Source organism: Cherax quadricarinatus, chromosome 4 (genome assembly GCF_038502225.1).
Source record: "Cherax quadricarinatus isolate ZL_2023a chromosome 4, ASM3850222v1, whole genome shotgun sequence".
NCBI classification, from domain to species: Eukaryota; Metazoa; Arthropoda; class Malacostraca; order Decapoda; family Parastacidae; genus Cherax; species Cherax quadricarinatus.
In genome coordinates, this window is record NC_091295.1 from 57933864 (window position 1) to 57958437 (window position 24574).

General features: G+C 43.9%; 1 protein-coding gene across 1 annotated transcript in view; it reads left to right on the forward strand.

Moving 5' to 3' along the window:
* The window catches only part of LOC128684344 (fasciclin-1-like), a 250303-nt gene that overhangs the window by 10483 nt on the left and 215246 nt on the right, over positions 1–24574 (forward strand). The window contains exon 2 of the mRNA XM_070098288.1: positions 6352–6490. Within this exon, the coding sequence (XP_069954389.1) occupies positions 6352–6490 (139 nt within the window). The remainder of the gene's footprint in view (positions 1–6351; positions 6491–24574) is intronic.

Sequence of the window (24574 nt, forward strand, 5' to 3'; positions counted from 1 at the left end):
TATCCGTAGGTATGCCAGGCGCCCGTATGCTGCAGCAGTTATCTGACTGATGTACGCCTCAGGAGATATGCTCGGTGTTATACTCACCCCCAGATCTTTTTCCTTGAGTGAGGTTTGCAGTCTTTGGCCATCTAAACTATATTGTGTCTGCGGTCTTCTTTGCCCTTCCCCAATCTTCATGACTTTGCATTTGGCAGGGTTAAACTCAAGGAGCCAGTTGCTGGACCAGGCTTGCAGCCTGTCCAGGTCTCTTTGTAGTCCTGCCTGATCCTTGACCGATTTAATTCTCCTCATTTATTTCACATCATCTGCAAACAAGGACACCTCTGAGTCTATCCCTTCCATTATGTCATTCACATATACCAAAAACAGCACAGGTCCTAGGACTGACCCTTGTGGAACCCCGCTTGTCACAGGCGCCCACTCTGACACCTCGTCACGTACCATGACTCGTTGTTGCCTCCCTGTCAGGTATTCTCTGATCCATTGCAGTGCCTTTCCTGTTATGTGTGCCTGATCCTCTAGCTTTTGCAGTAACCTCTTGTGAGGAACTGTGTCGAAGGCCTTCTTGCAGTCCAAAAAAATGCAGTCGATCCACCCCTCTCTCTCTTGTATTACTTCTGTCACCTTGTCATAAAACTCCAGTAGGTTTGTGACAGGATTTTCCTTCCCTGAAACCATGCTGGTTGCCAATTATACACTTGTTTCTTTCCAGGTGATCCACCACTCTCCTCCTGATGATCTCCATGACTTTGCATACTATACACGTTAGTGATACAGGTCTGTAGTTTAGTGCCTCATGTCTGTCTCCCTTTTTAAAAATTGGGACTACATTTGCCATCTTTCATACCTCAGGGAGTTCCCCAGTTTCAATTGATGTGTTGAAGATCTTTGTTAATGGCACACACAGTATCTCTGCTCCCTCTTTAAGGGCCCACGGAGAGATGTCTAGTCCCACCGCCTTTGAGATGTCAAGTTCGCATAGCAGCTTCTTTACCTCCTCCTTGGTTATGTGTACCTCATCCAGCATTTGCTGGTGTACCCCCCTGTTCTGATTTCCTGGAGTCCTACTGGTTCCCACTGTAAATACTTGAGATCCTGACATACCTCTTGGTCGTTTCTTGTGAACTCCCCATCACCCTTCCTCAGTCTGATTACCTGGTCCTTGACTGTTGTTTTCCTCCTGATGTGGCTATACAACAGCTTTGGGTCAGACTTGACTTTCGATGCTATGTCATTTTCATATTGTCGCTGAGCCTCCCTTTTTATCTGTGCATATTTGTTTCTGGCTCTTCGGCTAATCTCTTTATTTTCCTGAGTTCTCTGTCTTCTGTACCTTTTCCATTCTCTAGTACACCTGGTTTTTGCCTCCCTACACCTTTGGGTGAACCAAGGACTCGTTCTGTTCTTCCCATTATTTCTATTTCCCTTGGGAACAAACCTCTCCTCTTCCTCCTTGCATTTTGTTGCCACATAGTCCATTTCTTGTACTGGTTTTCCTGTCAGTTCCCTCTCCCACTGAATGTCTTGCAGGAAGTTCCTCATGCCTGAGTAGTTCCCCCTTTGGCTCAGTGGCCTGTCATTTTCCCTTCTTGGCTTTCCCTGGGCTCTGCTGTGGTCTGTTAGGGCCTCCACATATAGCTTAGCTCTTTCATTTACTACAGCCTCCTCTGATAGAGCTTCTGCATGCAATTTTGCTCCTTCTTTCCCTACAGTCCCCCTATTTGTGACTGAGGTAGCAGTCTCTGATGTCATTCCCAAAATGTTCTTTAGTTCTTTAGGCTGTTTCAGATTTTTCAGTTCCTCTTCTAAACTCTGTATCCTAGCCTCTGCTGCTTTGGCTAGCACCTCCCACTTCCTGCTTTCCATATCTATCCTCTCTTCCATTCTCATGCTAAGTTCTTCTAGTTTCTTTTCCCATTCATGTTCCCTTTTTATGAGCTCTGCTGCCCAATCTTTCTTTGCAGATTCCTCCTCATGTCCCTTGGTTTTCCTTCCTGCTCTCTGGCAACCCATTTTTGTTTTATTTTGATTGCCTCAGAGTGGGAAACCTATGTAATTCTTTGTGTTAGGTTAGTAGTGTGTTTGTCAGAGTGTGGGGGGGGGGAAAGTAGAGGAGGAACTGTGGCTATGTGGGAGAGGGGTGGGGAGGGGGATTTAGGGGGGAATATGGAGAGTGGGAAGGAGGGAGAAGCAAGTGGGTGAATGGGAGAAGGATCAGGGGAAGGACGGAGAGGTAGAGGGAGGGGTGGGATCAGGGGAAGGAGTGAGATGTTGGTGGGGGAGGGGGGAGTGTATGTGTGAGTCTGTATATGTGTGTGTAATTATGTGTGGAATTGTGTGGGTTTATTATGTGTCTGAAAAGTAGGTGAATTGTGCGTTGGAGTGTAATGTGGAGTCTCAATGGTCGCTTACCTGACCACAACCTCTTGTGACCTGATCCCCACCCTCCTGGGACTTGACCCCACACCTACTTACAATATTGCCCTTTATGCTTGTTCTGCCACCTAGCTTATAGTAACTTACTTGCCTTGTTCAATGGATTACCAATTGCTATTCCTTATTGAATACTTGAGTGCCTATTCTTTATCGTGCTATGAGAGTTGGACCATTCACAATCAGCGTGGCGGTTAATTGGAACCTGAAACCCCACACCCATACAACCCCTCATAGGTGAATACAGTACTTGCAATGCAGCTGTAGCAGCCTGTAGATTGTCCAGCTCGATGAGACGTCCTGGCGTAGATCCACCTCAATTTCTTCTCGTTATATAATGTACCCTATTCACTGTATTTCTCTCACTGGTCACACGATTGTTTCACTTTATTGTCTTTCTTGGGTGACACGTGGCAACGTCGCCTGCCATGCCCGCTCTGACTGTGCACCACGTTTTACTTTCTAGATCACTTACAAAATTGTGGCTCTCCCTACACTTATGTGGCTCAGGCAGATTATAAATCGCTTCAAGGAATTATTCACTACCCTAGCACACTTAGCTACCCTTCAGATCACTTGGGTAGCCCTCGAAAACACTTACATTCGCGGAGCACGGAAGGCGTGACTCGCGCACGCACTGACGAGACTGTGTGTGTACTCACCTAATTGTGGTTGCAGGGGTCGAGACTCAGCTCCTGGCCCAGTCCCTGGACCCATTATGTACCTCTGTAATCTGTAAATATCTTTGTAACTTGTCATAATTGTGACCAGACCTACCTGGAGTTCATTACCTTTGTAAATTGTGACTTCATTACCTTTGTAAATTGTGAGTTCATTACCTCTGTAACTTGCTCAGCTATCAAAACTTTGGAATCCAGTCCCTGGACCCATTATGTACCTCTGTAATCTTTTGATTTTGACTACCGCCCACAGGATGGGTATGGGGTGCATAATAAACATATTAAACTGAGTACGTAATGCTGGAGAAACCACCGATATTTCGGGTAAACTCACACCTCCGTCTGCCACCATATTCAAAGATCGTCTCCAGCCTCCTCAGCCAGGGTATGCTCCTTGTGTCGGAATGTAGTTGCTATCTCACATTACTAAAATTAATTTATAGACAACTCCAAGTCTATAACTGAGGAATTCTACTTAATTACCATATAGAATTTACTTCGTGTGACGTAATTTTCGTCACACGAAAAAGTGCGAATAATTTGACAGATGTAACATGAAACTCTAACCAACTCAACTTCCCTACTGGCTGGAATTAATATTCATTGTTTTTACATTAACTTACATCAGTCAAGGGGAGAGCACTGTGTTGGCGTCTCATGACTTGTAGCAGAGCTATTTTGACTGGTCTGTACCTGGTTACCTGGAGGTTATTCCAGGGATCAACGCCCCCGCTGCCCGGTCCATGACCAGGCCTCCCGATGGATCAGGGCCTGATCAACTAGGCTGTTACTGCTGGCCGCACTTAGTCCAACGTACGAGCCACAGCCAGGCTGATCCAGCACTGACTTTAGGTATCTGTCCAGCTCTCTCTTGAAGGCAGTCAGGGGTTTATTGGTAATTCCCCTAATGCTTAATGGGAGGCTGTTGAACAGTCTTGGGCCCCGGAAACTTATGGTGTTTTCCCTTAGTGTACCAATGGAGCCCCTACTTTTTATTGGGGGCATTTTGCATCGCCTGCCCAGTCTTTTACTTTCGTAGGGAGTGATTTCTGTGTGCAGATTCGGGACCATTCCTTCCAAGATTTTCCAAGTGTAGATTATGATATATCTCTCCCTCCTGCGTTCCAACGAGTACAAGTCAGGTGCTTCCAAGCGTTCCCAGTAGTTAAGGTGCTTGACAGAACTTATACGTGCAGTAAAGGATCTCTGTACACTCTCTAGATCTGGGATTTCACCTGCTTTGAATAGAGATGTTGATGTACAGCAGTATCCCAGCCTAGAGAGAACAAGTGATTTGAAAAGGATCATCATTGGCTTGGCATCTCTCGGTTTGAACGTTCTCATTATCCATCCTATCATTTTCTTTGCAAGTGCGATCGTGGCACTGTTGTGATCCTTGAAAGTGAGATCCTCAGACATTACTACTCCCAGGTCCCTTACATTATTTTTCCGCTCTACTGTATGGCCAGAGTTTGTAGTATACTCTGTTCTAGTTATTATCTCCTCCAGTTTTCCATAACGGAGTAGTTGCAATTTGTCCTCATTGAGCATCATATTGTTTACCGTTGCCCACTGGAAAACTTTGTTTATATCTTCTTGGAGTTTAACCGCGTCCTCAGCAGATGACAGCCTCATGCAGATCCTAGTATCATCCATAAAGGATGATACGGTGCTGTGATGTATATCTCTGTCTATGTCTGATATGAGGATAAGGAATAAGATGGGGGCGAGTACTGTGCCTTGTGAAACAGAGCTCTTCACTATGGCAGCCTCCGATTTAACTCTGTTGACCACTACTCTTTGTGTTCGATTTGTTAGGAAGTTGAAGATCCATCTCCCCACTTTCCCAGTTATTCCTTTAGCACGTATTTTATGGGCTATTACGCCATGATCGCATTTGTCAAATGCTTTTGCAAAGTCTGTGTATATTACATCTGCATTCTGGTTTTCTTCCAGCGCATCCAAGGCCATATCATAGTGATCCAGTAGTTGTGAGAGGCAGGAGCGACCTGCCCTGAACCCATGTTGCCCTGGATTGTGCAGATTTTGGGAATCCAGGTGATTTGCAATCCTGCTTCTTAGCACTCTTTCAAAGATTTTTATGATGTGGGACGTCAGAACTATTGGTCTATAGTTCTTAGCTAATGCTTTGCTGCCACCTTTATGGAGTGGGGCTATATCCGTTGTTTTAAGTGACTGTGGAATTTCACCCATGTCCAAGCTCCTCCTCCATAGTGTACTTAGGGCACGCGAGAGGGGTTTCTTGCAGTTCTTAATGAAAACAGAGTTCCACGAGTCTGGGCCCGGGGCTGAGTGCATAGGCATGTTGTCAATGGTTTTTTCGAAATCTATCGGAGTTAGGGTAATGTCGGAAATCTGGCATACATTTATGGAGTTTTGAGGCTCATTCATGAAGAAATCATTTGGGTCGTCGATCCTCAGACCTCAGACTGTATTAGTTAGATTTATCACAGATCTTAATACACATTCTACAATAATATAATAACAATGCATAATTTTACTATCAAACTTAAGAAAATTCATTGGTTATATGACATAAAAATAGATACAGAATGCATGTGAAAACTGAATTTTTCCACATACGTGTATATGCTATTTCCTCTCAAATTACCCCAGCCTTTATCACCGCTCTTAGTTTTATTACCACGGGAGGGAGGGAGGGGGGAAAGGAGGGGGTGGAGCTGGAAAGGGGACGGAGGGGGGGGGGGAAGGATGGGGGGGTAGATGGTTGTATAGAGAAATGCATCATATCATAAATGACATACAATACTGACTAGTTTATGAGTAAGACACGTGTTCAACACTAGGATTATTGACGAAATATTTCGCTTACGTTGTAGGCTTCTTCAGTCGAATACAGCGATGAATCACAGTCCTGGAAATATCACTGTTGATGGAAGACAAAGTAGAGGAAGTGTAGGGATAATCCGACATCATTAGTCCATTACTGTAGAATTGATGGATTGATTACATCAAACGTTTCGCCAATAAAGATTCCTGTGTTGCAAGCGTGTCTTACTAATGTCAAATTTCATCGCTTTTCGTTTTCATTCTGGACAAAGGTTCCCTAAACCCTTGTTTATTCCCTACTCCCACGACAACGTTTCCTGATCCCACCAGGGAAAATTTTCAGCTAAGGCAAAATTTCCGATTCTTACATCAAATATTTCATTTCACGAATCAGCATCTAACTCCATCCTGTGTTGTTTTACAGGTGGCCCGGATCATCCAGGAGGACAAGCTGCTACCCACGCTGATGGAGACACAGGGTTACACCGCCTTCATTCCCACCAACGACGCCCTCAGAGCCTACCAGGCACCTAAAGACCGCAGGCTTGTTCAGTACCATCTCGGTGAGTCTTTCTTGCTGGTCCTGTCTTCGAAGTTTAGCTCTTTCAGTTTCGGCATCACTCTGGATGATCATCTTTTAATCTTTAAGTATTCACTTATTGTTAGGCCACCGGAGAGATACCTGAAGAATGTTTTCGGCCTGGTCCCAGATTAGGCCTCCTGGTGGATCAATGCTTGACCCACCTGGCTGTTACTGCTGGCCGCACGCAGTCTAACATACGAACCACAGCCCGATCACGAAGGTAAGGAACTTATCAAATTCCTTCTTGAAGACAACCATGGGTCTCTGGCACTTTCCCATTTGTATAATAGGAGGCTGTTGAAAAGTTTTCGGACACTTACACTTGTGTTACCTTGGTGTTTTCATTGCACCGGTGCTTTTCACTGGGTTATTTTGTATTATCTATCAAGCCTCTAGCTTGATACAGTGCAAAATACCCTCTAGGATTTTCTAGGTGTAAATTATAATGCATTTTTTTGCCTGCAGTCCAGGGAATGCAGATCGAGAAACTTCAAACGTTCTCAGTAATTTATGTGCCTTACTGAATATGTAGGTGTAGTGAAGGTTCTCCGTCCTTTTTCTGGGTCTGCAGTACTGCAGCAACATTCCAGCCTAGAGAGAACAAGTGGCTCAAAGAGGACCATCATTGGCTCTGCATCTTTTGTTTTGAAGGTTCTTGATATCTGTTCAGTCATTTCCCTCACGGGTGTAATACCACCTATAATTCTTGGCTGTGAAGTCCTCATGACATACATAATCATTCCTAGGCATTTCACGTTAGTCTTTCGCTCTATTATATAGTTTTGTTCTCAATTCTGGTTTATATTTATTCAAAATTTCCGTAGCAAAAAAACTGAAATTTGTCTTCATATTTTCTGTGGCCCACTGGTAGATTTGTTTTATATTAGTTTGGAGATTTTCTGTGTCTTCCATGGATGACACATGCATATTCTAGTGTCATCTTTAAGACGATATGGTGCTATGATTTATGTCCCTGTTTATGGCGGATATGAGGATGTGGAAAAGGATGTGGAAGGGGGGGGGGTGATTACTGTGCCTTAAGGAACAGAGTGTGTCACTGTGCTAACCTCTGATTTAATTCTGCTAACTATTACTCTTTGTGTTCTATTTGTTATAAAGTTGAAACCCCATCTGCCCACCTTTCCAGTTATTCATTTTGCACGAATTTTGTGCGCTATTACACTTATCAAAGGCTTTGGTCAAGTCTTCCCATAATACATTTACTTATCGTGTGTTTTTCTGTGCATTCAAGATCTTGTTGTAATGGTCCAGTAGATGCGAAGTGCAGGAGAGATCTGCTTTAAATTCGTGTTGCCCTCGATTGTAAAATTCTAACAAATAAATGTGATTAGCAATCTTGTTTTTTAACGCTTTCAAAGATTTTCATAATATGGAACGTCACTGTTGTTCTATAACTCTTTGATATTATATGGCTGCCACAGTTGTGGAGTAGGACTATATTCATTATTTTAAATTTCTGTGGGATGATCCGTGTGTAGGCTTCCTCTTCATATAAGTGTTCTACGCTGGCGCTGTATATAAGAATATTTGCACATAAATAGTGAAGCGCAAAATATCACAGCAAACCGGTGATATTACAATATGCAAAACAACCATTGTGAAAAAATAGTGGACTTATAAGCCCTTTCGTGATTTCTCACATTATCAAAATCCTTGATAATATGAGAAATCACTAAAGCGCTTGGAAGTTCACTGTTTTTTCACAGTGGTTATTTTGGAAGTAGTGAAGTGTCTCTTGAAAGATTCTTTGCTTAGGGCGTTATAATGTAAGTTATCCTTATGGTGATAGTGTTAAGTCTGTGCACTTTTATAATATTTTGGGGGTAAGCGCTAAGCTCTTAAGGGTCATAAAGACAGCTTACGACAATCATACACGAATTTGTACTTTAAGGTAGCCCCACAAACTTAAGTTGGAAATGTCTTAAGACTGCACATGCCACAAGTTAAAATGTTAGTATATATGCAGAGCAATAGATACCGAGAAGTAGCTACCATCTGCACATTACTGTATAAACAAGTGGAATGTGCTAATGGTGCCTACTTATGTGTCCCGTAGCTCGGTTGGTAGCGAACTCAGCTCACACACTGAGGTACGTGGTTCAATCCCCGGTCCGGAAGGAAACACTAAGCATATAGCGAATAATGTTATAGCTGAAACAATCCCCGGAGGTAGCGCAAATGAAAGGTCACACACACATGAGCTACTAAGTCTCTGCGAAAAACACACTTTAAGCCTGCAGATAGTGGAGCCAACAAGACTGGAAAACACACTTGACCTTATCTTCACAAATAATGAGGACCTGAAGAGACATAAGAATATCAAAAACAGCTAATTCCGACCACAACCTAATTGAAGTCCAGACGTACATGCATAGGGGTCCTGATTTGAGTGGTGACGTGTACTTAGCTCTGTGAAGACCTGTTTGTGTGCTCTCTGTGAATCTGAACCAGGATGCCCTCTCTTGAGCAACTTTACCAGCAGCTGAGAGAAGAGCTCAGAGTTGCTAAGATGGAGATACGGCGATTAACGGAGGAGAACAAGAGGATTCGTAGTAATCCTCCTGTTGTGAGTCCCCAGGTTAAGAGGGAAGCTTGGTCAGTGGCCGGGCAACATGGAACCAAGCTGAAGATCAAGAAAACGGTTGGAGAGGCAGAAACAACGAGAAACCAGAAGACTACCGTGGAAACTTCCAACCCATTCTCGGTGCTACCTGACGAATGTGAGTGTTCTACTGGGAATGCCACAACGAGCACCAAAGAAGCATTGGCAGACGTGAGTGAGACATCCCTAGAAACCCCAACGAAGACCATCGAGAACGTCTTGACGAATTCTACAAGTGGTGTAATGCTACCTGGCGAATGTGAGTCGACTACTCGGAGCATCACGACGGACGACACCAAGTGTTGCAGTGTCTGACAGATTGAACATTAAAATGGTATAAAATACCGACAGGTTGTTAGGTAAGATGCATATGCGTCTTACCATATACCATTTTAATGTTCAATCTGTCAGACACTGCAACACAAGGGTATCTTGGTACAGACCTGCAATCAACTTCGACAACCTCTACTAGTGAGAACGGCTGGATTTGAGAGGGACCTGACCTCCCAACATCTGAGTTCTTACCTCTTCTAGTGACCTACGTCTCACCTTTTGGCGCTATATTAGGCTCCATCCAGGAGCTAATCACTGTTCTCATCCAGGCAGCAGGGTGCGCAATTCCAAAGAAGTCTGCAGGACGCACTCACAAAAGAGACTGGTGGTTCTACAACGACGAGGTGCGGGAGCAGAACCACCGCATCAACTCTTTTAGGAAGCTATACAGGCGTAACCCTACGGCAGAGAACAGGAATACTCTGAGAGCCATTGTGCAGCATGCCCGCAGAGTCTCTCTCAGAGTAAAAACTGAGAAATGGCTGGAGTGGTGCTCAACATTCGGGCATCACACCACCTTATCTGAGATATGGGGCAAGCTCAACATAGCAAATGGCAAGAGCAAGCCGAGGCCACCAGCACACCCGAACCCATCCCAGGAAGCTGAGAAACTAGTGGAGCTTTTCATTTCCAGGGGAGCATCCACTCAGCTCCCACAGGACATCCGGAATATACAGACGGATCTTCTGCCACAGCGCCAGCTAACGATACAAGCTGCATGTGAGTCGGAAGATGTGACTGATGAAGACCTCACGGACTTGGAACTCCGACGTGCCATTAAGAACACAGGTGACACTGCCCCGGGCATCGATGGTGTTACATACACCATGATTGCACGGGCTGGGCAGAGTGGATGGGAGGCCATACTAGACGTCATTAACAAGTCGTGGAGGGCCAGGACACTCCCAGCAGCTTGGAAAAAAGCTACCATTGTACCAATTCCAAAGCCCAAGGACCCAGGCAGTATGAGACCCATATCGCTGACCAGCTGCTTAGCCAAGACTGCTGAGAGGATGGTGTTAAACCGCCTCCTATGGAAACTTGGACCCTCTCATCATCACATATTTGGCTTCACCAAAGGAGTGGGTACAGCAGAGTGCATAACCACTCTACTAAGCCAGATTGCTGACAGTAACAAAAAACCTAGTATTGTCGTCTACCTCGACCTTGAAAAGGCATTTGAGCTAGCCAGCCCCACAGCAATTCTGGCAATACTAGCTCGGAAGGGAATCAAAGGACGCCTCCTGGCCTGGATAGAGTCCTACCTTAGGGGTAGGCAGGCCTGTGTCAGCTTTCAGGGACACTACTCTTCCTTTAAATCCCTGGAAAACGGTATGCCACAAGGAGGTGTGCTCAGTCCTACCCTGTTTAACATCCTTATGCAGGAACTTGTGAGCCTTCCCTTTCATAGTGGTACACAGCTCCTCAGCTATGCTGATGATCTTGCACTCGTAGTGAATGGGAAAGGCAATTTAGAACGACAGGCTCAGAGAGCTTTGGACCTAATTACCCAGTCTTGCAAGGAACTAGGCCTCAAGATCTCGGCCGAGAAATCTCTTGCAATGATGTTCAAGGGACCAGATCCTGTGAATAGATTATGTATTCAGGATATAGAACTTGAGTGGACAGGATCTTACCTGTACTTGGGAATCTACATTGATAAAAAGCTGACCTTTCAGAAACAGGCCGAGTATGTCAGGTCACGTGCTCTACTCAGACTCAACGCCATGAGAGCCATGACGAGGCACCGTGCAGAGGCAAGCAAAGATGTACTTCGCTTGTACTATATACAAGCTATACGCTCGCTCATTGACTACGGTGCACCGGCGTTAGCTCATCTCTTCCCGCAGAGCAGGCAAAGAGTGGAGGTCGTACAAAATCAGGCGATAAGAACTATGCTTGGGGCCCCCATCTGGACCAACACAGTATGTCTCAGATCTGAGGCCCGGCTTCCTTCCTTGGCTGACAGAGTAAGATACATAAACGCCTGCAAAGTGGCCACGATTCTGCACAGGCAGCAAGGTACCCCACTAAGGAGACGGATATTGACAACCATGGCACAAGATCCCACACTCTTCACGGAATACTCCTGGATTCGTTCGTTTTGTGCTGCTGGGCGGAAGCTGCTGCCTATACAACTACTCCTTGAGAAGAGTTGTGACCTTCCTGTTGCTGGGTACCATCCACCACCTCCCTGGCACCCAGATCCAGCCGATGTTTGCATCATGCAGCTACCCATCTCTAAGCATCTCTGCAGTCAAGACACCCTCAGCAATCATGCTGAGACAAGCATGGCACTGGCAGAGGGAGGCACATGTGCAGTGTATTTCACAGATGGTTCTGTCGACCTGACAGGAAGAGAGCAGCAGCTGGACTGTACCACAATGGTCACACACAAGGCTGGCGACTCCCTGACCACTGCACGATCCTTCAAGCTGAGCTGGTGGCGATTCAGCAGGCATTGTCACATGCCCTACGACATCGACTCCGACCTGTCATACATGTTGATTCCACGTCTTTAATCAATGCCCTCTCCCATCCTCAACCACAGGACAATGTTCACCTCATCACATCGATCCTGAGCATAATGACAGCCTTAGAAGTTCAGGGTAACAGATCGACATTGAACTGGATCCCCAGCCATGTTGGCATCCGGGGAAATGAGGCGGCAGATGATGCAGCCAAGGCAGCAACAGACTATCCACATGTTGGGATTACTGTCCCAATCAGCCTACGACAGACCAAACTGGTGGCTGCCAGAGCCATGAAACTTATGGGGGAGGTCTTAGGTGATACCCCATCTCAACAGTGGTACCGAGCAGTGACTCAGGGAGAACCCCCTCCATATGATAGAAGCTGGTCCAGAGCGCAGTGTACCGCCGTCCATCGGCTTCGTTTGGGCTTTCCCACAGCCAAGATGATGGTAGACAAGGCTGAGGAGATGTGCCAGTACTGTCAGCACGTTGTCCAGCGGCCCCTAACACACTATCTTCTGGAGTGCGAAGTTACTGAGACACTCCGCAGGCAACTAGGAGTGATATTCCCTCCCGAAGAGGAACCAGAGATGACTGCGGCCACACTAGTGTACCATGGAGTCAACGAACCAGACAAGCTGTTACCTGTGATAACGACATATCCTCCTCCTCGCTAGTGTCCATAGGAGTACATACAGTGTTGTCGCTTATGAGATGCACCAGTTGAACTGACCAGAAGAGTGCTTGAACAGCAAATGTCGCATCATTGTAGAAACCTTTCTCCCTCCGGAGCCAGAGACGGGTCATCGCAAGATTGAGACCCGTGCCAGGACTACGGTCTTGGCGAACATTATACATACATACTTCATCACCATACTGTTTCATACTATGGAACAAAGCTCTACTCCAGACTGAGGAACTGACCACCTCAAAACTTTAAGGGTGATGGACTGATTACATCGTCTTCAAGTATCTTCTGCTTCTATCAACTTTTCTGTACTCGACTGAAGAAGCCTACTGTGTAGGCGAAACGTTTCGAAATAAAGATACCTAACTGTTGCATATGCGTCTTACCTAACATCAAATTCTATATCCTGTTCAACAGCCTCAAAAGCTTTACTGAAGAAAGTTAATAAATTAGTTAGACAAGACCGGCCTCTTGTGAATCCATGCTGAGTATCATTAATCAAGCTATGCTTATCGAGATGGCTTCTTATAATCTCAGCTATAATTGACTCTAGTAATTTGCCTACAATTGAGGTCAGGCTTATTGGGCGGTAATTTGATGGTAACGACTTGTCCCCTGTTTTAAAAATAGGAATTACATTAGCCATCTTCCATATATCAGACACTACACCTGTTTGAATTGATAAATTAAAAATATTAGTTAATAGTTCACAGAGTTCCATTTTGCATTCCTTAAGAACCCTTGAAAAAACCTCATCAGGACCCGGTGACTTATTTTGCTTCAGTCGGTCTATCTGCTTCACAACCATTTCACTAGTGACTGTGATGTTACATAATTTAACTTCTCTGGCCCACTATAAAAATTAATTACTGGAATATTGTTAGTGTCTTCCTGTGTAAAAACTGAGAGAAAATAATTATTTAAAATCGAGCACATTTCATTCTCTTTGTCAGTAAGATGCCCATAGTTATTTTTAAGGGGACCTATCTTATCTCTAACTTTTGTTCTATATACCTGGAAAAAACTTTTTGGGTTAGTTTTAGAATCCCTAGCAACTTTAATTTCATAGTCTCTTTTAGCTTTTCTTATCCCCTTTTTAATGTCTCTTTTAATGTCAATATACTGATTCATAAGATGACCCTCACCTCTTTTGATACGCCTATAAATTCCTTTCTTATGCCCTAGTAGATATTTGAGCCTATTATTCATCCATATTGGGTCATTTCTATTTGATCTAATTTCTTTATACGGGATAAACGTTTTTGAGCAGCATGTATAGTGTTCAGAAAACTGTCATATTGACGGCTCTCTTCGTTGCCCCAGTCAACAGATGATAAGTGTTCTCTAAGCCCATCGTAATCTGCTAAGCGAAAATCTGGGACTGTTACTGAGTTATCTCTACTCTCATACTTCCATTCAATGCTAAATGTAATTGATTTGTGGTTGCTAGCACCCAGTTCCTCTGAAATTTCTAAATTATTAACAAGGAAATTCATTGTTTGCCAGAACTAAGTCAAGCAGGTTATTACCCCTTGTAGGTTCTGTCACAAACTGCTTCAAAAAACAATCCTGAACTATTTCTAAGAAGTCGTATGATTCTAAATTCCCAGTCAAGAAATTCCAATCAATATGACTAAAGTTAAAGTCTCCTAGAATTACTACATTATCGTGCCTTGTGGCCTTAACAATTTCCTCCCATAGTAGTCTCACTTGGTCCCTATCTAAGTTTGGGGGACGGTATATCACACCTAAAATCAATTTTTCATGCCCCTCTGAAAATTCTATCCAAACAGACTCTGTATGTGTTACTTCAGACTTAATACCCATTTTTATGCAACAGTTCAAGCGATATCGGACATACAATGCCACCCCACCTCCATTCCTGATACTTCTATCTACTTGGAACAATTTAAAACCCTGAATATGACATTCCACAGGCATGTCCCGACTTTTTGAATTAAACCACGTCTCAGTTACCTGCACTAGCAACTAATCTCAACTCGTCCATCTTATTCCTAGCACTACGGCTATTAGCATAATAAACATTTAAAGACTCTCCTTTCTCTTTACCCTTCCTGCTCATTTCTGTTTTTCTACTAAACCTATTACTGTCCTTATCACCCAATGTCACTGGCTTTTCAATATCTAACTCGTTCTGCTTATTACTAGTTCCCCTAGAACTCATAATATTACTACACTGGGACTTCGCTGTTTTCCTGCCAAAACCCATACCACTAACTATTCCTAGTTTGAAGTCCTAACAGCTCCCTCCACTGCAGTAGCCAGTGCCCCCACCCCAGACCTAGATAAGTGAACCCCATCCCTGGCATACATGTCATTTCTGCCATAGAAGAGGTCCCAGTTGTCAATGAATGTTACTGCATTTTCCTTACAGTATTTGTCCAGCCAGCAATTGACACCAATTGCCCTGGACAACCATTCATTTCCAACTCCTCTCCTTGGCAAAATACCACATATGACAGGGTTCCCACCCTTCCTCCTAATTATTTCTATTGCTGACCTATACCTGCTAATCAGGTCTTCACTCCTACGTCTGCCAACATCGTTGCCTCCAGCACTGAGACAGATAATAGGATTGCTCCCATTACCTCTCATGATGTCATCCAGACGGCTAACAATATCCTTCATCCCAGCCCCAGGAAAGCAAACCCTCTGTCTCCTACTCCTGTCCTTCAAGCAGAAAGCCCTATCCATGTACCTAACTTGGCTATCCCCAACAACAATATTCTTACCTTCCTTGGTGTCGTTCGTCGTGACGTTCCCAGTAGTCGACTCACATTTGTCGGGTAGCACTGAGAATGTATTAGATGTTTCCACAACAGTTTCCACGGCAGTCTCTTTCTTCTTCATCGTTTCTACCTTTTCATTCGTCTTCTTGATCGTCAACTTCGTTCCCTGCTGTCCAGCCACTGACCAGTTTCCCTTCTTGACCTGAGGACTCAAAACAGGAGGACTACTACGAATCTTCTTGTTTTCCCTCGGTCAGTTGGGAAGATATCTTAAATGACATGGATCCAAACCAGTGCTTTGAAAGGATCAACTTCCTGGCAGCTGAAGCATAGAAAAAGAGCAGGAGTAAACTGGAGAGAGAACATAAGAACATAAGAAAGAAGGAACACTGAAACAGGCCTACTGACCCATGCGGAGCAGGTCCATGTCTCCCCCCCCCCGGATAAGACCAATGACCCACCCCACCCGGATTAGCCCAATGACCCACCCCACCCGGATTAGCCCAATGACCCACCCAGTCTGGTCACCTAAACTCAAGGATGGAGCACTGCACCAGACCCAGCAGCACAAGCTAGTCAGGTTCAACTCACACCCACCGACACCCACTCATGTATTTATCTAACCTATTTTTAAAGCTACACAACATTTTAGCCTGAATAACTATACTCGGAGTTTGTACCACTCATCCACAACTCTATTACCAAACCAGTGCTTTCCTATATCCTTCCTGAATCTGAATTTTTCCAACTTGAAACCATTGCTGCGAGTCTTGTCTTGGCTGGAAATTTTCAGCATGCTATTTACATCCCTTGTATTTATTCCTGTTTTCCATTTATACATCTCGATCATATTCCCCCTTAATTCTACGCCTTTCGAGAGAGTGCAGATTCAGGGCCCTCAGTCTATCCTTATAGGGAAGATTTCTGATACATGGGATCATCTTTGTCATCCTTCTCTGTACGTTTTCCAGAGCATTTATATCCATTCTGTAATACGGTGACCAGAACTGATCAGCATAGTCTAAATGAGGCCTAACCAAGGATATATAGAGTTGAAGAACAACCTGAGGACTTCTATTATTTATACTTCTAGTTATGAAGCCAAGAATTCTGTTAGCTTTATTGCGAACACTAATGCACTGTTGTCTTGGTTTTAGATTACTGCTAACCAGAACTCCTAAATCCTTTTCGCAATCAGTAGTATTAAGATTTACATTATTTAGTTTATATGTGGCATGGTTATTTAACTGTCCAACATTTAGAACTTTGCATTTGTCAGTATTAAACTGCATCTGCCACTTCTCCGACCATTGCATCAGTCTTTTCAAATTCTCCTGGAGTGCTCTATTGTCCTCATTAGAATGAATTGGACGGCCTATTTTGGTGTCATCAGCAAATTTGCTTATGTCTCTGTTTATTCCCTCGTCTATGTCGTTTATGTAAATTGTGAACAACAACGGGCCCAACACTGACCCCTGAGGAACACCGCTTGTGACGTGCCCCCATTCTGATTTCTCCCCATTTATGCAAACTCTCTGCTGTCTATTTGTCAGCCATGCCTCTACCCAGGAAAAAATTTCTCCTATTCCGTGTGCCTTTAGTTTACTCGATAGCCTCTGGTGTGGAACTCTATCGAAAGCCTTACTGAAGTCCATAAGGCTCCCTCTACAGAACACGATGAAGAGTCACTGAGCTCCTCAGGAGTAATAGAATATCTGATACACGAAAGGAGGCGCTGACCAGGGATGTGGAAACTATCGAACTTAAGTTAAATGACTCTTACAGGAACCAGGAGAGACAGGAGCAGCTTAAAGCTATTAGTGAAATTGAAAGAAATTCGAAATATTTCTTTTCATATGCCAAAAACAAGGCAAATACCACATCTAGTATCGGGCCCTTACTCAGACAGGATGGGACTTACACAGATGACAACAAGGAAATGAGTGAAATACTGAAATCCCAGTACGACCCTGTGTTTAGTGAGCCACTAATCAGTCTGAGGATCGACGACCCAAATGGTTTCTTCATGACTGAGCCTCATAACTCCATAAATGTATGCCAGATTTCCGACATTACCCTAACTCCGATAGACTTCGAAAAAGCCATTGACAACATGCCCATGCACTCAGCCCCGGGCCCAGACTCGTGGAACTCCGTATTCATTAAGAACTGCAAGAAACCCCTCTCGCGTGCTCTAAGTACACTATGGAGGAGGAGCTTGGACATGGGTGAAATTCCACAGTCACTTAAAACAACTGATATAGCCCCACTCCATAAAGGTGGCAGCAAAGCATTAGCTAAGAACTGTAGACCAATAGCTCTGACGTCCCACATCATAAAAATCTTTGAAAGAGTGCTAAGAAGCAGGATTGCAAATCACCTGGATTCTCAAAATCTGAACAATCCAGGGCAACATGGGTTCAGGGCAGGTCGCTCCTGCCTCTCACAACTACTGGATCACTATGATATGGCCTTGGATGCACTGGAAGAAAATCAGAATGCAGATGTAATATACACAGACTTCGCAAAAGTGTTTAACAAGTGCGATCATGGCGTAATAGTGCACAAAATACGTGCTAAAGGAATAACTGGGAAAGTGGGGAGATGGATCTTCAACTTCCTAACAAATCGAACACAAAGAGTAGTGGTCAACAGAGTTAAATCGGAGGCTGCCATAGTGAAGAGCTCTGTTCCACAAGGCACAGTACTCGCCCCCATCTTATTCCTCATCCTCATATCAGACATAGACAGAGATATACACCACAGCACCGTATCATCCTTTGCGGATGATACTAGGATCTGCATGAGGCTGTCATCTGCTGAGGACGCGGTTAAACTCCAAGAAGATATAAACAAAGTTTTCCAGTGGGCAACGGAAAACAATATGATGTTTAATGAGGACAAATTCCAACTACTCCGTTATGGAAAACTGGAGGAGATAATAACTAGAACAGAGTATACTACAAACTCTGGCCATACAGTAGAGCGGAAAAATAATGTAAGGGACCTGGGAGTAGTAATGTCTGAGGATCTCACTTTCAAGGATCACAACAGTGCCACGATCACAAGCGCAAAGAAAATGATAGGATGGATAATGAGAACGTTCAAACCGAGAGATGCCAAGCCAATGATGATCCTTTTCAAATCACTTATTCTCTCTAGGCTGGAATACTGCTGTACATTAACATCTCCATTCAAAGCAGGTGAAATTGCAGATCTAGAGAGTGTACAGAGAACCTTTACTGCACGTATAAATTCTGTCAAGCACCTTAACTACTGGGAACGCTTGGAAGCACTTGACTTGTACTCGCTGGAACGCAGGAGGGAGAGATATATCATAATCTACACTTGGAAAATCCTGGAAGGAATGGTCCCGAATCTGCACACACAAATCACTCCCTACGAAAGTAAAAGACTGGGCAGGCGATGCAAAATACCCCCAATTAAAAGTAGGGGCGCCATTGGTACACTAAGGGAAAACACCGTAAGTTTTCTGGGCCCAAGACTGTTCAACAGCCTCCCATCAAGCATTAGGGGAATTACCAATAAACCCCTGGCTGCCTTCAAGAGAAAGCTGGACAGATACCTAAAGTCAGTGCCGGATCAGCCGGGCTGTGGCTCGTACGTTGGACTGCGTGCGGCCAGCAGTAACAGCCTGGTTGATCAGGCCCTGATCCACCGGGAGGCCTGGTCATGGACCGGGCCGCGGGGGCGTTGATCCCCGGAATAACCTCCAGGTATGTTTCCTCGAGACACTTGCTGTCTCTGCTCACCTAACAGTAAGTAGGTACCTGGGTGTTAACCGACTGGTGTGGGTCGCATCCTGGGTACAAACTTAATCCAAGTTGCCCGAAATACTCTGCATAACCAGGGGCTCTCTATATAGTACGTCACTGACGTCAGCTATGTCTGTATAAGTTGTATCATGTACTTGTAGAAATAAAAATTATATTATATAGTTTCACCTATGCAACTCAAATATTTTGTAAGTATATACTTATCAAGCTGTAACATGGACACCTTTGTAGAGAAAGACATTTCCAAATGTGTATTTTTTGTTCTTTTTATCTGTCTTAAGATGACCGACAAAGATGTGGCTTCTTATCAAGGGTTTTAAACGACACCACCAGTGAGTTGCTGATGTGTTGTATAATGACTTACACACCTGCAATCTCCTTGCAAACTTCAAAATTAATTTGCGAAGTTATAATTCGCCAACATGAAAAACTCGCAGCATTTTATCTCAAAGTGAATCCTCTTTCTTCCAGGTTCAGAATGTAAGCAACACTCGCCAGAATTAGTGTCACTATAATTTAAATATTTGTTCTATTTAATAAGTAATACCCCTTAAGGGAGAAAATCACCTAAAACGGGTCAAAAGATGGCTTCAGTGGTGCCGACACTACAGCGGTCGTGTCCAGGGACACAGGTGATAAGATAAGATAATATTTCGTTCGGATTTTTAACCCCGGAGGGTTAGCCACCCAGGATAACCCAAGAAAGTCAGTGCGTCATCGAGGACTGTCTAACTTATTTCCATTGGGGTCCTTAATCTTGTCCCCCAGGATGCGACCCACACCAGTCGACTAACACCCAGGTACCTATTTGCTGCAAGGTGAACAGGACAACAGGTGTAAGGAAACGTGTCGGAATTTCCACCCGCCGGGAATCGAACCCGGGCCCTCCGTGTGTGAAGCGGGAGCTTTAGCCACCAGACCACCGGTGGTAGCGGGAGCTTCAATGGCAGGCCGCGGCAGTAGTGAATTCTAGCTTACCCATGTTGTATTTAGTAGCCCAAGTTTTAGTTTTTATTTAGGAAAAGTTATAAATGGTCATACAGATAAATTCACATATTCACAAAAAAGTATTGATGACGCAGAGATGCTAACGGACGGACATGTTATAGACGCAACCAAACATGTCCGACAGGGTGACGGTAATTATTGACGTGAAGGTGGAGAGCATCGCTACTGCAAGAAAGTGATTGTGAACTGTGTGTTTAGGGCAGGACATAACCACGTCTTTTGGCACCTTTAATTTGTTTACTGCTTTAGTTAATCTTCACACCGCTTACACTCTTGAGCCTAGAATGTTACACTACTGTAGCTAAGAATCTTCAGCTGGTGAGATGCTGCTGGTACCCTGGTCATGTGGTGCTTGTACTGTTGTTGCACAGGTTGTGAGGTGATGTTGCTGCTGTTGCACAGGTTGTAAGGTGGTGATGCTGCTGCTGTTGCAGAGGTTGTGAGGTGGTGATGCTACTGCTGTTGCAGAGGTTGTGAGGTGGTGATGCTGCTGCTGGTACATTGGTTGTGAGGTGGTGGCGGCGGTGTTGTTCTGGTCGTGAGGTGCTAGTGTTGGTGTTCTGTTCGTGAGGTGGTGTAGGTGGTGGCGGCGGTGTTCTGGTCATGAGGTGGTGGTGTAGGTGGTGGCAGCGGTGTTGTTCTGGTCATGAGGTGGTGGTGTTCTAGGGGTGAGTTACAGGGTGTCAAGTCGTGGGTGCTGGGCTGGGGTGGGCAGACGGGGTGAGGTAATTAACCTCGACGGAGGGGGGAATCGTTTGACCAGGAATGGGTTCATTACAGGCAGGCCAAGACAAAGGTAATCGATAACATCATTACGTGTTGCCAAGGTGCCTTCCCTACATCCTTGGCTGGAAAAGTTGAAGGCGGCGCCATGTTGTTGATGTATCCATCAGAGATGAACCTCTGAGGCAGGTCTACCTCTAGGCTTCACTTTCGTTGTTCATATTTTGGCTGGGATGTGGTGTCCTGTGGCTTGGTTAGTAGCACACTCAGCTCACATTCTCAAGAGTTCGTGGTTCGTTCCCCGGCACGGGTGCAAACGTTGGGCACATTTCCTTATACCTGATGCTTTTGTTCGTCTAGCAGTAAGTAGGTACCTGGGTGTCAGTCGAGTGTTGTGGGTAGAATCCTGGGGGGGGGGTAGTATACCTTAAATAGGGCTGGGCTTTGAAATGAGCTGAGATAGGATAACAACTCTTAGCTTGTTAAATTAGACACATGTACAACTCTTGGGTATCTTTATTGAGGAAACGTTTCGCCACACAGTGGCTTCATCAGTCCATACAAAGGATAAACTAGAAGAACAGAAGAAGAATGAGGTAATCAGTCCCTCAACCTTGAGTCGATGTGGTCAGTCCATCAATCTTTGAACCATTCATCTACAACTCTTAACTTGTAAAAATAATGCATATATATATATATATATATATAAAAACAGAAGCAGCTACTAACTTTCGCTACTACAGTTTTGCAGTTACATGACCTAAGCAACTGTGTCCGCATTTTTGAAGGTCACTGTTTTCATTTGACCTTAGCGAGGTTATTCATGGATGTGGGTCGTGAAACTTACTGTGAAAAACCTCACTCCCTCTGTTATCAACAATATATTATGGTTAGAAGTATTTTATTTTAATGCGTGTCCTTGGTTAACATGGAAAAGGGGTTTGAGAAAGACCTACCTAGTATGGGCCAGTAGGCCTGCTGCAGTGTTCCTCCAATATGTTCTTAATTTCTCATGGTGTACATCATGCCCGAGTATAACAGATGAAAACTACAGTATTTCTCGAGGTATTCCTCTCGCAGGTTTAAGAGACATCAGGTATAATTCATTACAGTTATATTGCCATTCAGTACAGCAGTAGCTGAGTTTACATATATGAAAGTACAGGCAGTTTAACTGTCTGATTCCCTATTCTTATTATTTACTGTGAAGTGCCTGAGGTTTAAATTTAACATGTTAATATATAAGAGCAGACGCAGATATTGATAAACCTCTTGATATATATATATATTGAGAAAGGAACTATAATTCTCCAGGAGCATGGTAAAGTCGATACCTCTTTTAAATTAGCAGTAAAAAAAAAAGTATAATTTTGATTTCTCAAAAAAACGTTTAAAAACCATTATAAGAAAGTGACTAGCAAATGAGTTTGAACAAGTAGAACAGTACACACAAGAACTAGGTCATATATTGCCAGTAATAATGAAATGTGTCACGCATAACGTGTAAGTGGCTCGGTTGGCAACGCTTTCGCCTTACACAGTGTCTGTGGCTCAATCTCCGGCATGGGTGGAAATGTTAGGTATGTTTCTTTACATCTTCTGTCCCAATTCACCTAGCAGTAAGTAGGTACCTGGTGTTAGTCGGCTGATATGGCTCGCATCCTGGGGGACAAGATTGAAGGACCCCAATTGAAATAAGACACACACTCCTTGATGACGCACTGACTTTCTTGGGTTATCCTGGGTGGCTATCCTTCAGGTTAAAAATCCGAACAAATCTTATCATTGCTAGCTAAGCTAGGCTACAGCTAAGTATCTCTGTTTGTATGGGGCTGCCAGTAACATGAAATTCAGTATATGGATACACACAAGGCCATTTACTAAAACTATATATTTTAAAATGTCCAAACATTCAACCATTTAGAGCAACGACTAAAGAAAACATGCAGGAAGTTGTTAACCACTTCACTGTTAATGATAAGATATTCACATTTTCCACTGACTACATGAATGAATTATTATTTATTGAGATTCAAACTTAACAAGTGACCAGTGTTTAATAGAAATGATAAACAAAAACATTTATTTACACTGACCGGATTCGTCCAAGAAATAAGTGAATCAATGACCGGCTTCAAAAGCTGACAGAGTTTTAGGGTCTCTTAACACCCAACTGAATTCGTTGAAAAATAAGGTATCCTCTGACCGGATTCCTAAGCTGACTGAGTTTTAGGGCGCCCTTATCAAACACCTAAACAGTTACTGCTAGCAGCGGTAAGACTTTCATGCACATACAAATACAAACAGATATACATACAAATACACACAGTTACACTTTAAGGAGGTTATTAGTAGAATACACAGTATAACAACCATATATCACATCATGAAATTCTGTGTAGTTTGCAACTGCAGTAGCAAATGGGCTTCTGCATGGATTATGTGCAACTTCTGTGGGAAATGGGCCCACGCATCTTGTGCAGATATTCAGGAATCATCTACAAGAGATATTAAACCAAGGAAGTGTTTTTGGGTTTGCCCAAATGAGAACCAACTATGAAAAAAAATCAGTGGCATTAAAAGATGGAAACATCAAAATGGCCTTCACAGAAAACCTGAAAGCATTCTATAACAGATGGGAAAATAAAAGAACTGGGCCAGGTGGTGCTATTGCCCCTGGTACAGATGCTGTCCTGGTAGACAGTAACTGCAGGAATACAGATATGAAAGTTGGTGGCCCAAAGGGAAACAGGATCTCTAGTGGGGAAACAGGTGTAGACAAGGACATACAGAACCCAATGTTACAAACTATCAATACCACTGGAGATAGTAAACAAGGGGATACCCCAAGGAATAGTGAAGATAAAATACCAGAAAAAACTGGTGAAGGCACCATTGTTAGTACAAGTGCTGAAGATAGTAAAGAGTCAGAAAAACACACACCAGTAGGGAATGCAGTTGTGAAAAACCAAGGCAAACAGAAATCAGACCTATGCCAATTCTATGCATTAGGTATCTGCAGGCATGGAATATCTGGAAAAACAGATGGGACGTGCAACTCTGACCAACCCAGAAAATGCAGTGCCCATATGACAATAGGACAATGCAACCTTCCTTCCTGTAAGTTTTTCCACCCTGATATGTGTCACTCTTCAGTTCAGGAAAGACAATGCTTTAACTTAGATTGTCAGGCACACCACCTAAAGGGGACAAGAAGTTACAGAACATCCAGACCATGGGAAAACCTGGGTTGTCTCCAGAGAGGTTTTTTAGTGCCAGGAAGAAAAAAATGGGCAGGAAATGACAGGAATCGTACACCAACTCCGATCATTTCTGGAGCAGAATCACAGTCGATGGCCTCCACTTCAAAACAACAGATATTAGTGCCAGGAAAAAAGACCCCCCCTCATACCACCAATACGGTAACATTCATCTTTGCAAATATACAGGGGTCTAAAGCTTTTGACTCTGTAAACAGAGTCAAATGCAGCATTTGCGGTTTTTACAGAGACCCACATAAACGATCACCTTGACAATGAAATATAGATCCCGGGTTCCTATATATCGATGCGAACGAGTGAACAGACCAAAGGATGGGAGTGGGGGTTGTCCTGTATGTCACAGAGTCGCTGATATGCTAGGAACTACTTAAATGCCTCAAATGATGT